This window comes from Pararge aegeria, chromosome 10 (assembly GCF_905163445.1).
Source record: "Pararge aegeria chromosome 10, ilParAegt1.1, whole genome shotgun sequence".
In the NCBI taxonomy this organism is placed as follows: Eukaryota; Metazoa; Arthropoda; class Insecta; order Lepidoptera; family Nymphalidae; genus Pararge; species Pararge aegeria.
In genome coordinates this window covers 15,068,460-15,085,720 of record NC_053189.1, presented here as the reverse complement: position 1 = coordinate 15,085,720, position 17,261 = coordinate 15,068,460, and the positions used below count along the sequence as shown (strand labels likewise).

Sequence of the window (17,261 nt, the reverse complement as noted above, 5' to 3'; positions counted from 1 at the left end):
TATTAGATCTGATTGTTCGAGAGACGAATGCAAATGCAGTAAGAGTGGGTGCTGCAGATAATGTAAAACGCAACTCACGAATAAACAACTGGAAAGTTTTAACTAAAGAAGAACTGATGACATTTCTCGGACTCCTTCTGCACACTGGAACAATTCGGCTAAATCGTATATGCGATTACTGGAAACGGCACTATTTATTTAATATTCCATGCTTCGGTCAATTTATGTCTCGAAACCGTTTCTTATTGATATTACGATGCCTGCACTTCACGTCGGAAACAAGCGAAGAAGACCGCCTAATAAAAATTCGACCATTTATGGATCATTTTAATAATAAAATGATAAATATTTATTGTCCGGGTAAACAGCTATCATTGGATGAGTCCATGGTTTTGTGGCGCGGACGACTGCTGTTCAGACAGTACATTAAGAACAAAAGGCACAAATATGGCATCAAACTTTATGTCTTGGCAGAGCCAGATGGCACCGTTTTAAAATATCAAGTGTACGCGGGTGCCAATGATGAGACGTCAGGACAGGGTCATGCCAGCAAGGTTGTCTTTAAACTCCTCGAAGAGAGACTAGATTCTGGCCACCATGTGTACATGGACAACTACTACAATTCTTATGGTTTGGCTGTGAAATTGCTAGATCGACAGACGTACTGCACAGGAACGTTAAGAAAAAACCGCAGAGATAATCCTGTTGAAATTGGGACTATCCCATTGAAAAAAGGAGAAAACAAATCCTTGTTCTTGAACGGGGTTCATATTGGTAAGTGGAGAGATAAACGTTACGTATTATATATTTCCACAGAACATGGTGACGAGATGCTGGAAACTACTTCCAAAAGGGGATCTGTAGTATTGAAACCAAGCGCAATTGTCCATTACAATAACTTTATGTCGGGCATAGATCTTCAAGATCAGATGCTCGCTTATTACCCAGTCCAAAGAAAGATGCTGTGCTGGTACAAGAAGCTGTTTGTTCATATGCTGCAAATGAGCCTCAGTAATGCAATGTACTTGTACAACAAATTTTCGGCGACTAATAAAATGAATCTGTACGATTTCCGTTTGAGCATACTGGAAAGGCTTCTACCTGATCCCCATGATGTCAATCAACGCAATGTTTTGAAAGTGAAACATCAACTCACCAAAATAGAAAAGACCCGAGTGAGACAAAAGAAGGTAGGAAGAGTCATGAAGGAGACCACCGAAGTGGCCCGAAAGGAATGCAAAGGCTGCAAAGCCCAGAAAAAGAGAGTGCAAACCATTTACGAATGTAAGCAATGTGAAGGTTCTCCAGGCTTCTGTACACAATGCTTCTGTCAGGCACATTCCTAAGTTTTTTTATTTTATTTTAAGTTTTTTTTCTTTGTTTACGTAACTACTGTGATTCAGAGTGTCATTTTTCAGTTAAACTTATAATTAAGTATTATGTTTTTTTGTTTGATTTTTATAATTGTAGATTTTAATGCTTCTTTCCATAGATTGATTAATATATCTTTCTAAATAAATAATTCTCCAGATGCATAATTGTTTTATTTACTTACTGTTTTTTTAAGTCACCACATGATGACATTTTAGTTAGTAAACAATTGCCATCCCTAGCACTCGGATCCGAGTGTTCGGCACCCGACGTGCTCATGCCGACCACTCGGATCCGAAAAATGTATTTTTTAATAAAAATACCCGTACCGTACCGTACCCGTATGAATGTATAATAATAATATACATTCATACATATTTTCAAACATTCATATTTACTTAATCAAAATTCACCATAAAAAGTTATGGCTCACGGCTATTTGGAAAGTCATATAAAATGGCGGGAAAAATAAAGGTACCTACAGAGGAGTACCTACGGACAGAAGTGTCAATCAAGGGAATATTAAGGAATTTATCTCTTTTTAGTTAATTAACAATGTGCTATAAGTATAAAGTTCAGATAAATTGATGTTTGAGCTGTTTATAATGTGCTATGTTGTAATCAGAGATACTAAACCGATTAAACGTTGTAAGATATGATATATATGGGGTTTCTTTAATATTAAGTCAATGGTACCTACTATCCCTAAATTCTTGTAGGTAGTTACGTATGCCCTGAAAAAGGACTTTCCACCATGTTCTTTACTGTTTGATGCTTTGACTAAGTTCTTTAAGAAGGTTAGTAATATTGTTCTTGAACATCCTGATGATAGATTTATAATCATAGGGGATTTCAATATTGGTCAGGCCCAGTTGACTGATTCGAAGGATTCATTGAACCTTTACTGTGACATATCTAATCCTTTAATTGAGTCCCTTTCGTCTTTCTTATCTTTTAATAGTCTACAACAGTTTAACTCAATAAGAAACGACAAGGATAGGATTCTAGATTTGGTGATTGCTTATTTTAAGTGTAATGTTTCCACCACTGATTTTTGTTTGGCTGCCATTGATCGTCATCATCCGGTGCTAGATATAGAGTTTCTTGTTAGGTCGGAGCCAAAACTTAGTCCTCAACCGCGGGTTGTACGTTTATTTCATGCTGTCCATTATAATTAAATTAATTCAGCTCTTACCGGTATCGATTGGATTGATATTTTAGATGTGGGGAATATTGATATGGCTGTATCATGTTTTTATGATACAATAAATGATATTCAGCGGGCGATGGAGAGAGCTATGCTCGGAGTACCTCTACGCGATCGAATCAGAAATGTGGAGATTCGTAGAAGAACCAAAGTTACCGACATAGCTCAACGGGTCGCGAAGCTTAAGTGGCAATGGGCCGGGCACATAGTTCGGAGAAAGGATGGACGTTGGGGTCCCAAGGTGCTGGAATGGCAGCCCCGTACTGGTAAGCGCAGCGTTGGTCGACCCCCAACGAGGTGGACAGACGACATTAAGCGCGTCGCAGGTAGCCGTTTGATCCAAGCGGCTCAGAGTCATGGAACTTGGAACTCCCTACAAAAGACCTATATCCAGCAGTGGACGTCTATCGGTTGATGTGATGAATAAATGATATTATACAAAAGTATATTCCATCTAAAAAAGTTTACGATAATAATAAGTATCCTACGTGGTTTAGTAAGCCTCTCATTAAGATAGTTAATAAGAAACTTAAACTCCACCGTAAATGGAAGCTATACGGTAATTTTGATGACTATGACACCTTTTCCCTCCTAAGATTGCGGCAAAAGAATATGCAAGAAATATGCCTAATCTCTTACCGTCGTCGTGCTGAAGAAAAAATTCGTATAAATAGTAAATATTTTTGGAGCTATGTTAAGTCTAAGAATAATATTTCTTATTTGCCTGATACGATGTGTTTTGGTAATCAGTCTTCACCCCAACGTAGTGTGATTTGTGATTTGTTTAATAAAATACTTCCATTCAATGTTTTTGAATCTGACGGGTCTACTAGCGCTCCAGAAGAAACAGAATGTAACAACACTGTAAATTTGAACTCTGTAAATATTTCACTTATATTTAAAAGAAATAGACGTTACTAAAGGCACCGGTCCTGATGGTATACCACCTAAATTTTACGAGAATGTCGCATCCACCTATCCGTCGCGTTATCTGTTCTCTTTAACTTGTCATTAAATACGGGCAAAATGCCACACATCTGGAAGAAATCATTTATCATACCAGTTTATAAGTCTGGTGACAAGAACAACATTGAAAATTATCGCCCAATCTCCAAACTTTCTATAATACCCAAGTTGTTTGAAAAAATAATTTACGACTCCATATATATTAGAGTCCGACCTCGCATAATTAATGAGCAACATGGCTTTGTTAGTAAAAAATCAACTGAATCTAATTTGTGTGAGTTTATTGATCAAATTAGTTTTAGCTATGGATAGTGGTTACCAAGTGGATTGCATTTATACGGATTATTCGAAAGCATTTGATAAAATTAGTCTTGAGTTGCTATTAGTCAAATTATTTAAGTTTGGTATTTATGGTGACCTATGGTGACTTATGGTGACCTCCGTTGGGTTGAATCCTATTTGCCAAGCAGTCGTTGTTAAAGGTTTCTGTTCATCATTCATGCCTATAACATCAGGTGTGACCCGCAAGGGTCACATCTTCGTACTCTCTTCTTCGACATCTTTATAAATGATGTTGCCCAAATTTTTTTCAAATTCTAGTTGTCTTCTATACGCTGATGATAATAAAAATTTTAAAATAATTAAAAACGAAGCTGATTGTGATGCCCTACAATATGATCTTGATAAATTGTGTGCATTTTGTCACCTGAATCGTTTACAGCTAAATGTAAGAAAATGTACCTAACGTTATTTCATTTTCACGTAAAAATAAGAATTTAATTACAAGGAATATATAATATCTTAATAATATATAATATCTTAATAATATATTAGTAGAAAGAGTACATTTTATAAGAGATTTAGGGGTTACACTTGACTCTAAATTAACATTTAAAACCCATATGGAGGATACTGTTTCAAGGGCTTATCGTCTATTAGGTTTTGTCATGAGAGTTGGAAGAGAATTTGAAAACTATAATACTCTTATACTTCTTTTCAATTCTTTGGTTAGACCATTATTGGAATATTGCTCTGTTGTTTGGAATCCGAGATACAATATTTATATTAATATGTTAGATAACTTGCAAAACAAATCGTCTAAGCACTTGAGGTATAGTTTTTCTACCTTAAAATATGTAGCGGCCAAACCTTGGAAAAATATTTCGTAACGCCAACGTAGCTACTCCTAGGCTCACCGCTAAAGTAATTGCTGTACTTTGAAAGAAGCCTAACCTAGAAGAAGTCCTAACTCCAACGACTCTACCTCTAACATAGTCGAGGCCTAGGTATTTACCTCCAAAGTAGCCAGCATACCTAACTTTGAATTTGCAGACGCACAATGAAAGTAGTGGTAACTCAAAATATGTTAGCATACCTACTTCAAAAGTACCTACCTTGCATAGTTACCCATCTTACCATACCAACCAAAGTTGTAGACCAACTATGCGCGCATTGTGTAGGTACTAGGTAGGTAGGTACCTAATAATTGGAAGGCAAATGGGAATTATTAAGAAATTGCTTATTTCTCCTTCTAAAATTCTCAGAATACCTACTTGCGAAAACATTCATCCAACCGTTGTATTTTATGCCTAATAATATGCAATCAGTAGTTCTCCAGCGGAAGTCCAAAAAGATTAATCTGCCAGTGTGGGTTGCGAATTCCGTTTGTATCTGACCAAACTGTGCCACAGCGTTCGTTTTAATCAGAGGGTGATTTAGTATTAGCGATGCTGTGGTTGTGTCTATGTGTGTTCGCCTTCTCCGCGGCACCAGCAGCGGCGGTGGTGGGTGGAGCACCCGCGGCCGCGCCAGAGCCCGACGCTGCTGTGGTATTCACGCAAAAGCATGGCTTGAGTGCCAGATTGGAGGGTCTGAAGGACGACCGGCTGGGCTATTACACGTTCGCTGGCATAAGGTATCATCATCGTATGACATCGAACAATGTACTGCCTAATGTACAACTGAAGATACGAGTATATCAGTTTTTTGTAGGGAGGCCCTACGAACAAACACGTGTTGTCAAGCGATTTAGAGTTCCGGTACAATGTCGCGTAGAAACCGATTAGGAGTGTGGCTTATAACTGCCATACCCCCTAGCAGATTAGGAGAGATTGCAATTCCTTATAGAGATCTCCCCTAGGAGAGATTGCAATTACCTTGTAGTGGAATAAAGAAAAACATTCCGCACTGACCGCAGATTGGGCTACAAGTACTTACCTGCATTCATTATTGTACTCAGCTGGCGTCTCCACATACACATCTGATACCTATATCAGCCTTGCCCGCGGCTTAACCTGAATGTTTTGGTTTTATTAATTTATGTTGTGGGCATAAATGTTACTACACTCGGTATGCCACAGATTTGAAGCTATAAATGTCAGAACATTGAATTATGAAGAATACACGGTTGTTGTCATTTAGCTATCAATATTTTTTTCATCTCATACTAAGGTCTGATTTAAAAAAAGTTTGACGATTAAATAATTGTGAAATAGGTATTAAATAAACCTAAAAAGTTTAAAAAAGGACTAACTCTAATTTTTTTGTATCAGGATAGTTAATCTATGAAGAATCATTATTCAAAATAGTTTAGTAGCATTTTCTTTTCTGACTAGGTAGGTCTGTGGATAAGAACCATTGGACTTGTTTTAGATATGGCGAACCGCCAATGGGTGAAAGAAGATTCCAGCGGCCAGTACGACAATATTTGGCTGGGGAGATCAATGCCACAAGGTACTGTGCGCCTTGCCCGCAACTGGACCCTCGAGGATCGGGGCAAATCATTGGCAACGAAGACTGCTTATGTCTTAATGTATTTGCACCAAAGATGCCTGGGGATGAACAAGGTATTTTATGTGGATTATAATAATTGTTATCACATCTTTACCGGCCATCTGCAACGCACGCGTCTTCAGTTTCACTGTCCTCCCAGAATGAATAAAAAAGTTAAAAAACCCCCAAAAAATACTACTCTTGCCATTTCTTTTGATGTCCATATGGGCTAAAGGAGTTGGAAAAATATGTAATCCGCCATTATGTGGTGGACCGATTTTCATCAAACATAGCTAAGAACACTCCAAGTCCCGACTAATTTACCTTTAAACAAAAAAAACAAAATCAAAATCGGTCCATCCTTACGGGAGCTACGATGCCACAGCCAGACACAAACACACTCAAACACACACACGTTAATCTTATAACACCCCGTCGTTTTCGCGTTAAAAAGGTTTAAAAAGGTTTAGGCCGTAGTCCACGACTATGGCCAAGTGTGAATGATTAGACCTCACGCGCCTTTGAAAACATAATGGTGAACTCTAAGAAATATGCTTAAAATGCACACAGCTTGAATGAATTGAAGATATGCGAGTTCAAACAACAATCATTCCTTACTTAGTTTCCACTTATTAGAAATCTGTTGTTTGCAGTTTTTAAGCCTTCATTCCCTTAACCTGTCCAGACCATGTCCTTATTTTAGAATAGAGTTTAGTTTTAGGAGAGTTTCAGCAACAAACTGAGCTAAACGTCTTTTGTTATAGGTTCTCCTGTTGTCATATTTATTCATGGCGGTAATTACAGAACTGGATCTGCTACTCAATACGGGGTAAGATATTATTGGGATGACATTTATGAATATAAGATCGGCAGATTTTCGACATTATGTGGTTTATTTACAGGGCCAGCATTTAACTCAAAAGGACACGATACTAGTGACCGTGCAGTATCGTCTGGGCTCTCTCGGTTTCCTAAGCACGGGACAAAAGGACGCGTCGGGGAACACTGGACTGTTTGACATTCGCGCCGGGCTTGAGTGGGTAAGAAAATACATGTGTTATTAAACTTTTTCCTATTTTTCCCTCTACGCTATGTTTTATAAGTCAGACTCTTCGTTTTCTACATTACGTACATACGTATTAACTTCTGCGTTACTGTAATACCTATGATGGCTTTAGGCCATCATCGTATCAATTCATAACCGGCCCAATACAGGGCACGACCCTGTGTGAAATGTTAGACTTCACACGCCTTTGAGAACATAATGGAGAACTCTCAGGCATGCAGGTTTCCTCACGTTATTGTCCTTCACCATTGAAGTAGGTAAATGACATTTTAATTACTTAAAACGCACATAACTAATGAGGTAGATAGATAGGAGGGCACTAAAATCTTTTTTTCATTGTTTTCACTATTGTGCATCGGAGCTGATATGCATTAAAGTGATAATATTATATTATTTAAGGTTGAAAAAGTAAAAAAACAACTCACACCTCGCAGTTTCAGAAGTTTTTAATCGTGTTTTTCTTTTTAAATTACATATACTATGTTTACCAAGAACTAGCGGTTGAACTTCGACTTGGCGGCAAATCTTTGTAGTGATAATTACTGAACGTCACGGCTGAAGCGTCAGACTAGACGAAAAGTAATTCTTTCTTTGCCCCGCACTACTCTGTCTAGATTCTAGAAGACTTCGGGGGATCTCTGTATAACTCTGCCTGGCTACCTGAAAGTCATCGTTCCTAAGCGATGAAGCCGCCTTTTGTATCCAATTACTTTCAGTTTTTGCTTTTCTTCTGACTTGTTGTGGTGTTCAAATAAACAGTAATAATATATATCCTTACTCCGTGGTTTAAGGTTAAAGAGTACATAGAGTTCTTCGGTGGAGACCCGTCACGTGTGGTCGTTGCGGGTCACGGATCCGGCGGTAGTGCAGCATCCCTCGTGGGCTTAACACCTGAAGGACGTTCAGCAGGAGTAGTGGCGCTGTCAGGAGCACCTCTGTCTCCCGGCGCGATAAGGAATGAAACGCAGACCATTGAACACTCAGAGGCCGTGGCTGAAAAGACAGGATGCCCTAAAGCTCCACCTGAAAGCTTGATTATGTGCTTGAGGAAACTGCCCATGGAAAAAATCGTGCAGGTACCATTTAGTTTTATTAAAGATTAAGTTTGAAAGAAAGAAAAAAAGAAATTTTATATTTGCCCACATAATTGCTAACAATTGTATACAACAATATAACTAACAATAATACGAACAGTACGGTTGCTTGGGCATTCAAAAGCCCCGCAAGCGGAGGGTGGATGTTTTTTCTTAAAAATTTATTGTTTTTTTTTTAAGCATTGTTAAGAATTAACAAAACAAAAAATTTAAATCAATAAATGATAGATAAGTAAGGTATACGAACAGTAAGCATGTGGACAAATAGGTTGTAAAAAACTAAGTATAGTTCTTTAAGACAACAAAAAGCGTTGAAGAGGTGGGAGATATGTTAGTGTTATTGCTTACAAAAATTGCTTGTCAAATCAGTCAGTGGGTCTTTTCCCAGATCCGTCTGTAATTATTACTTTGCAAAAAGGTTAAAAAGCACTGTTAAAAATATGTTATTAGAATGGACCACCAATAACAGGTTTTATTTTATACAGGTAGATAAAGATATCAAAGGAGATATGTTGAACACTAGAGCATTTTTGGAGGATATTTCTGGTACTGAAGGTAAGCATAAAGTTGGTTACTTAATATCACGGAAAAACATTTAGTTATTACGTGACCAAACCATGGATAACAAAACTTGGTTTTATAAATTTTATTTAGTTGTAGAGCTTTTTTTGCCAGAGCTCTGGCTCTGGTGTGTTTCGGTCTTAAGGGCGTGGTTGGCGGTTGCCCACCCACGCTTGCCCTGCACAGGGTGGCACGTTGCAGGTCGTGTTCCTTACATGACCTGCTTAGTGTTGCTCTGTTTATCGGCAATGATTTTCAACATAACATCTCATGGACTATTGGATAGAAGCTATTCTTTTCGCGGAGTATAGCAAATTAAGCTTAATTTTGATAATTTTGATAATCTCATGGACTGTCTGCTTGGCGGTTGGTACCTACAAGATTTGAATTTGAAGAAATTGTTTTTTGCGGGGTTTTAAATTATAATCTTTGTAAAGTAAGTTGCCCATTAATTATTTTTCATTTCAAAAATATTTAAATGCGGTATTATATATTATAATCATTGCCACAGGAAAAGGTCGACTTATCGTACCTACTCCCACGCACATTCTTTTAGGTACAGACTACAGACATAATTTTTGAGCTATACCTAATTGTTATGTATATTTATAAAAGCTTTATCTGTTGGTATGTTATATTATATAAACCAAGGGCCTGCTCTGCATACATGCACAAAAGCACTGCCTACCCAAAAAAAATATTATACAGGCATATTTAGGAATACTTTTTCTATTTTACGCCATCTTCCTGCTTTAAGGATTAGATTCTCTGAAACTATCCCTCACTTCCTTCATTAAGAAAAAGTTTTTAGATTCTCTTTTTATACCTAGTTAAGTTATAAGTTATTTTATCTTACCGCTTTACTTTCTACAATATAAACTTTGAATCTCATAATAGAATCTAAACAAATTGGCTTGATAAAATAATCATAGTCTATCGATATAATGATCATGGAAAGCCAATTCATTCTACTTTCAGCCTCTCGTCCTTAGATATATATTTACCTACGTCCAAATATCATTTAGTAGTTCCAATTCTATGTACAAACATATTAAAACTAAACTACATTGTCAACACAATTAATAGTGCTATCCTTCTCACATAGCAATATTGGGTAAAGGACAGACTACCTTTTTACCTCGCAATTTAGTTTAGCTTAAAGATTTAAGTACAATAGAATTGAAACTTGTGTGATTACTGAATTTATTATTACTGACGTGTTATAGGTTCCGGACCCCGATCGGAAGGGAAAGACGATGAGCGTGGTTTACCGCCTTTGGTAGAAGAGAAACCCAATGAGTCTTTAAAAAAGAAGCGTCAGAGAAACGCAATGCTGACGGGCGTTGTGTCTGCAGAGACTTCACGTGCTGTTTATGGTAAAAAAAAAAAAAAATTTAACGAACGAATTACTGGTTAATTACCATTACAATGGCAAACTTTACAGCCTTAACTCAGCATAGCCCTTAGCCCTCACATTTAGCCTTATTATTGTAAAATACGTACCAAATACTATATCATAAATAATTGCCTCAATAAACAATATACCTAATAGGTAGACTCATTCATATACCGAATTACATGAACTAAAGTTAGTGTATTTAAAATTATTCTAGTCAGAGAATCAAAGCCCAAGGAATATAAACGTTTGTCCATAGATAACTTTCTATACTTTGTTTTTCTATTTTGATATTCATCGAGTTTCTATTTTATTGATACACTAGCGACTCGCTTCGGCTTCGCACGGGTGCAATGTATGTGAGTTTGTATCGGAATTTGTTCTTCGACAAATTTAATGTCGCGCCCGCCACCATACCTGCGCTTTTCAACCTTTGGAGATAAACATATACCATCGCGGAATATTTTGTAGACCGTTTTACGATGTACAATACTGTAAAACATTATTTTGATCCATCTCGTAGGGCCTGCGTTTGCAAGTAAGCGCAAAAAATGTGTTTGCTCACGACATCACATTAGTCACCTTTAAAATTATTACTGTTTCTAGATATTATTCATGTATCCTACATATAAACCTTCCTCTTGAATCACTATCTATAAAATAGCCGCATACAAATCCGATGCGTAGTTTTAAAGATCTAAGCATGTTTATAGGGACAGCTAGAAGCTACTTTGCTTTTACTATGTATTGATTCACGCACTGAATGCATTTTATTAGTGCTCGAAGACAGTATGACTATGAGTCCGATTTGACTTTGGAACATGAATTTACCAACGCTTTTACTAAATGCAACAAATCCTTGGCCTCTAAATTACGTCGAACATGCCATATTTTTTTTGATTACACTATAGTTACCCCTTGACTGCAATCTCACCTAATGTTCGTGTTGTTGTAGTCTAAGATGGTAGTGGGCTAACCTGTTATATGTATGTCCGGTATAGTAACCATATACCCTTACACCTTCTTTCTTAGATAGCTTTTAGTTAACCGCAATCTCATGGTATCTTCCTAGAATGATGGTAATTGAGGTGCGGTTTATATTGAGGGGGTTTTTAAGCACCTTACTGCACCTAATCAAGTAGCACGCCATGTGTGTGGGAGTGTTTTATTATTATACTCATAAGTTAATTTTTGAGAATAAATCTATTCCTTTCCGTGACATACTCGTTAAATTTTGAAGCACTTATCCTTTTTGCATTAAATTTAATCAGATTTTTTTTGATATTGAGTATTATGAATACTTATTTTAAGAACATTATCATCTTATTGCCCTTCTCACACGTTATCAGTAAAAAATGTCTTCTTTAAACTGACAGATTTGTTTCGTTTTACCAATATTTTTTACAGCCGACCGCACCCCGTCCGACTTTAACCCTCCTTGAAAATAAATATTTCAGAATCATTATGAGGGTTTTAAAAAGTTGTTGTTCACGTATTTTTAAGTCGGGCGATGCGTTCTGAAATTTTTATAGCAATTACGTAGCAGTGTTTCTGTAGACAGTTTTTTGAATTATTTTTACTTATTGTCGTAATCATTTTAACCGATGAACGATCACTGCTGTAACAATTTATTCTCCAACAGTGGATTTCCTCACTCTATGGTCAAGTGCCTTGGTCGGATGAATCCATTTGATGTCGTCCGTCCGCCTCTTACTACCTTTATTTTAAATTCCAGGAAAATATTCAAACTTCCTCACTCAACAAGCGAAAGCAGTAACAGATTTCATCAAGAAGGATCTGATCGGTAACCTCCGGGGTGTAATGGAGACGGTTGGAGGTTTGGACGTCGTGGGCATTCAAAATGTACTGCCACTACCGGAATACTATGGAGCTCTGCTTGATACCTCGACTAAAGCAGTTGATGTTCTCAGCCAAGTTGTTGAAGCCACTGGTAAATATAAATAGGCTTTGTTGACGTTTCCAGCTGTTAAAACCTGTACTAAAGCTATTAATGTGCTTAAATTAGTTGTTTTAATAAGATTTAAATATGTTTTAATTATATATTTCACCTTTTGAAATATTCTCGAATATAGATACCAGAATAGTTCAGTAGGCAAAACGGGCCACATAAAAACGGGAAAGTAAAACGAAGGCAATAGAGAAAATATCTCTTTTAATCTCTTGTCATACATTTGACGGCCGATTGGCGTAGTGGGTAGCGACCCTGCTTTTTGAACATGTTTGTGTGATGAACATGAATGTTTTTCATTGTCTGGGTGTTTATTTGTATAATATAAGTATTTATGTATATTATTCATGAAAATATTCATCTGTCATATCAGTACCCAAAACATAAGCTACGCATACTTAGGAGCTTGATGGCGATGTGTGTATTGCTATACTATATATTTACATGCTACCATGTATATATGCATTACATGTAATAGTTATATTAATATATTCTATACTGTTTTATATTATCGTAGTCTTCGCTATGCTAAAACAATGCTGTAATAATTTAAACCAAAGTAAGATAGTATTATTAGTACTTACAACACAGCACTGGCAGCACTGGTCTGTGGTAGTAACTAATGAAGACGCGAAATTTGCACCACAAGAGACCGATGTGAATAGGTGTTTTGGTACATAACCCTAAAAACGGCAGCTGCAACAATTCCCAGATCCCTATTATTTATAGCTTTTGAACCCCGACGAGGGGATTCTATTAGGGAGTTGGTTACCTGCATACGAAATATAATAATAATAATTGTGACGGCCGACTGGCGCAGTGGACAACCCTGCTTTCTGAGTCCTAGGCCGTGGGTTCGATTCCCACAACTGGAAAATGTTTGTGTGATGAACATGATTGTTTTTCGGTGTCTGGGTGTTTATCTGTATTTACATATCTAGTAATAAATAATAAGGAATTAGTAATTATGTGTATTATATCCCTAAAAAAAAAAAATATTCAAAAGCTATCTTAGTACCCATAACACAAGCTACGCTTACTTTGGAGCTAGATGGCGAATTGTGTATTGTCCTAGAATATTTATTTATTTTTAATTGTACTATATTTTCCCAATCTGTTAACCGTTAACCATTTTTTTTTCTTTACATTCCACTACACGCTAGCACTTGATAGCAATCTCACCTGATGGCAGTCTAAAATGGTAGCGGAATAACCTGTTAGGGAGTATGGCAGTTATATAAAACCCATTCCCCTAATCGGTCTTTACGCGTCATTGACTCTAACGTAATGCTAAGCGGTAGGTACGTCTTTTTCGGTAAGGTGGTAACTAGCCCCGGTCGAAGCCTAGCCACTGGACAGAGAAAATTAAGAAATTATAGATTTATAAATTGCCCCTGCCGGAAATGGTACCTGGGACCTTCTAATTAAAACCACATTGCTCATCTCTGCACCAGCGAAGTTGTCAAAATAAATGTATCTATCAACTGATAATTTTTGGTACCTACCTAATTACTAAAAAAATCCGATTTAAACATTATTGTCATCAACACGAAGTAGGGAGCAGGCTCCCTACATTCTGTTGATAGGGAAGGCCTTAACAGAAGGCTTTGTGTACAACCGCAAGTAGCTACAGAAAGCTTCTAAAAAATAATTGCATTTAATTAAATTTCATAAGTAACTGTCTTCAGCGTTTTTAGACTGTCTAACTCACAGGAAAGAGGGATGGACTCTTTACGCTGGTCTTTATGATCACCGTAATTGTAAAGAAAAATACATGACGATTTGCTTACTTCATACTAGTATATTTTGACAGAGACCACAATTTAACAATTGTTTCGCATCGGTTGACAACGGACTTATGTTTCATTTGAAAGGCCATTAAGTGAAGATGGTCAAATGGATGATTTTAAACCACTAAAACGTTGCATTTTTTTTAGTGTAGTAACACACGCCGGACATCCGCTTAATAGGTAATTATTGTAAATATTTAAAAAAATCTAAACAGGTGATGCACTTTTCAACTTCCCTGCGTACCAAAGTGTGAGGGAGTGGAGTGCGGCGGCGCCTGCGTTCCTGTACAGCTTTGAGCATGTCGGTAACCTTACAAAGGGCTCGCATTTTCTACCTGGCCTTGCCCTGACTCGTAAGTTGTTCTTCTATTTATCCCTGTTTACTTGTTATCCTGTGAGTACATGTATCCTATTGCAGTTTTGAGAAAGCAAACTAATTTTATGCAAGCACTCCATCTCCAGGATGCAAGCACTAAATGCGTGCTAAATTCCATCAAAATCGGTTCATTCATTCAGCTCAACCATTGACATCTTATTTAGCGTAAGGCTAAATACGGAAATCTGGCAATTACAAAAGCAAAAGCGTAAACAGTCCTGGATGGTCATTTGTCATAATAATAGTTTTCGTTCTAAAAAATTAGAGCCCCGAGTTTCGGCTCTTATTTAGCACAAGGCAAAGCCATGGCAATCAGGTAATTAAAAAAAAAGCAAAACCATCAATAGCCCTGGGCTGGGTAATGTATTTACCTATATGGGAGAAACATATTCTTGTAAAAAACTTTTATTGCAATTTGTTATTAGTTTTAGTTGTTTTATCATTAAACACAATAAACTGTGTTGTAATGTTTCTATTTCCAACAGAAGGAACAAATAATCCCACGGATAAAAAAGCCAAAGGGCCGGCCCATGGTGACGAATTGGCTTACATCTTCGAACCTTTGGACGAGGAGGGCAGATCTGTAGCAGGAGACATATCTTCCTCCGATGTGAAAGTTAGAGATTCATTTGTTTCCCTCATCGCCAAGTTTGCTCACAGCAAACCTGAGACAAACACATCTAAGACAAACGATGAGAACGTTTTTTCGAATTTCCTTGGATTTAAGCCATATTCGGCGGATAGCGAGCAGTTCTTGAAAATTGGAGATAAGATAACCGTGGATAAGAATTTCAGGTGCGTTGTCAATTTTTTTTTAATCCTAAAAGGTATCTTCCGTTAATTGACTTTACTTGACTTTGGCAAAGCTGCGGAATATTAGTCAATTACTTTTTCATATTTTGGTTTCCTAAGAGATCTGTAGCCAGGCTTATAGTCAGGCTGAATGCAGTCCTTTTTATGGGAATCTCAATAATCGAATACACCGCATTTTAAAGTTATAAAATTTAAAGTTAATTTATTTAATTTGTTAAAGTTGTATTTAATCATTCTAGAAGTCTGGCATTAAATTGACAAGTAGAGAGCATTTTATTTTATTTTGATATTATATTTTTTTCAATTTGTGTTCTACCGAAGTGAGAGTTGTAATACAACCGCATAATCAAAAAAATATTTATTACATGCATATATGTATAATAATTATATATTAATTGTTGTTATAAATTATATTTTTTTTATTATTTTTAGATTCTGTCAAATGGGCTTGTGGGGTAATATGGCAGATAGAATTACTGGAGCTTTCTGCAAAGGTATCCTTGAGAAACTTCTAGATCCTTCGAAACTACTGGGGACCGCGAATGACTTAGTCAAGCCTGTTAATATACTAAATCAAGGAGTGCTAGGAGGATCGGGCAAGGGTCAGAGACCAACCGGTAACCAGATACCATCATCGGGACTATTGGATTCAGGACTTGGAGGTCTTGTGGGGCCTTCCAAACCAAAACCTTCACCCGCTGTAAGACCAATGTGGAGTTCACCATTCAATAATCCGCTTGGATTTTTGCTCAAATAAGTATTATTATACTGAACGTGAGTGGGTCGTTGGTGATCATTTTTCTTGTACTTATGAATAAATAGCTTTTCTTAATTAGGTCCTCTTTAATTTTGCTTCCAATCCAAAATACCTTCTTCTTTAAACCGTATTAGTTTATCACTGAAATTTTCTTAAACATCAATCAATTTCTTGAATCTTTTACAAATACATTTTAAACATCGTAATTATGATAATCATCAGAAACTTACTTAGTAGTAATGTCGTATATGTTCTACAAACTCAAGATGACACTTCTGCTACCCAATAAAAAATACAAGATGAAACTTAGAATTATTAAATTAATTTAGCAGATGTTTAGGAATTTAGTATATTTGTCATAAAATGATTTGCTTTAAACGTGAAATGAGTCCTAAGCTGTGTTTAAGATGGGCCCTGTGATTAAGATAATGAAGATTAAATTATCTTAATAAGGGCCCATCTGAAACACAGCTAAGCTTTAGTATAAACTTACGTACACAGACGTGGTTACTTTTCTGTCATGTTATGCTTGTAAACTGGTGTCTTTTACCCTATTAGGTAGTAATTTTATCACTATTTTTATCAATTAGGAGAACCCCAGCGCTTCGAGATATATACAATATACATGCTCTAAAACCGTCTCTCTATATCTCATAAGACCGGCGGAATTTGTTCCGCAGTGGAAAATAGTCTGAGATTAATGACGAAGGACACTAACTATTATTAATTTATACTCTATCATTTATTGATTTTAATTTTTTTTAATTCTTTACAACTTTAAAAAAATAAAAAACACTATTAAAAAATTGTAAGAAAAAACATCCACTCTCCGCTTGCGGGGCTTTTAAATGCCCAAGCAACCGGCGGTCAGGGCTCCAGAGTGAGGAACCTCTTAACAATACGCGCCGTTTCAATTACTACTGCCTTCTGTATCCGACCCTTGATCCAACAACCAAGCGAAAGCTTCTTAAGATGTTGGTCGAAGCTTTTCGCTAGAAGACCATTGACTGAAAAGACGACCGGAACAATAACGGTCGACTCAACATTCAATTATTAATTTTTATTTATTATTATTACTATAAAAGTAGAGATGGAATAAATTATTTATTACTATTATTAAAGT

General features: G+C 36.7%; 1 protein-coding gene across 1 annotated transcript; it reads left to right on the top strand.

Moving 5' to 3' along the window:
• Positions 1-5,236: 5,236 nt before the first annotated feature.
• Positions 5,237-16,216, top strand: LOC120626923 (carboxylesterase 3). The gene is made up of 11 exons (XM_039894732.1): positions 5,237-5,459; positions 6,197-6,390; positions 7,081-7,145; positions 7,219-7,356; positions 8,174-8,458; positions 8,962-9,031; positions 10,264-10,413; positions 12,169-12,384; positions 14,408-14,545; positions 15,054-15,363; positions 15,814-16,216. The coding sequence occupies exons 1-11, from the start codon at positions 5,272-5,274 to the stop codon at positions 16,136-16,138; spliced, it is 2,079 nt and encodes a 692-aa protein (XP_039750666.1). The 5' UTR covers positions 5,237-5,271; the 3' UTR covers positions 16,139-16,216.
• The last annotated feature ends 1,045 nt before the right edge of the window (positions 16,217-17,261 follow it).

What these genes read in the sequence shown, in the direction of transcription:
- LOC120626923 (XM_039894732.1), top strand. Translation starts at nt 5,272, where the DNA reads ATGCTGTGGTTGTGTCTATGTGTGTTCGCCTTCTCCGCGGCACCAGCA. An exon ending in GATGCCTGGGGATGAACAAG is followed by an intron (nt 6,391 to 7,080) that starts GTATTTTATGTG and finishes CTTTTGTTATAG; the next exon opens with GTTCTCCTGTTGTCATATTT. An exon ending in ACCTGGCCTTGCCCTGACTC is followed by an intron (nt 14,546 to 15,053) that starts GTAAGTTGTTCT and finishes TATTTCCAACAG; the next exon opens with AAGGAACAAATAATCCCACG.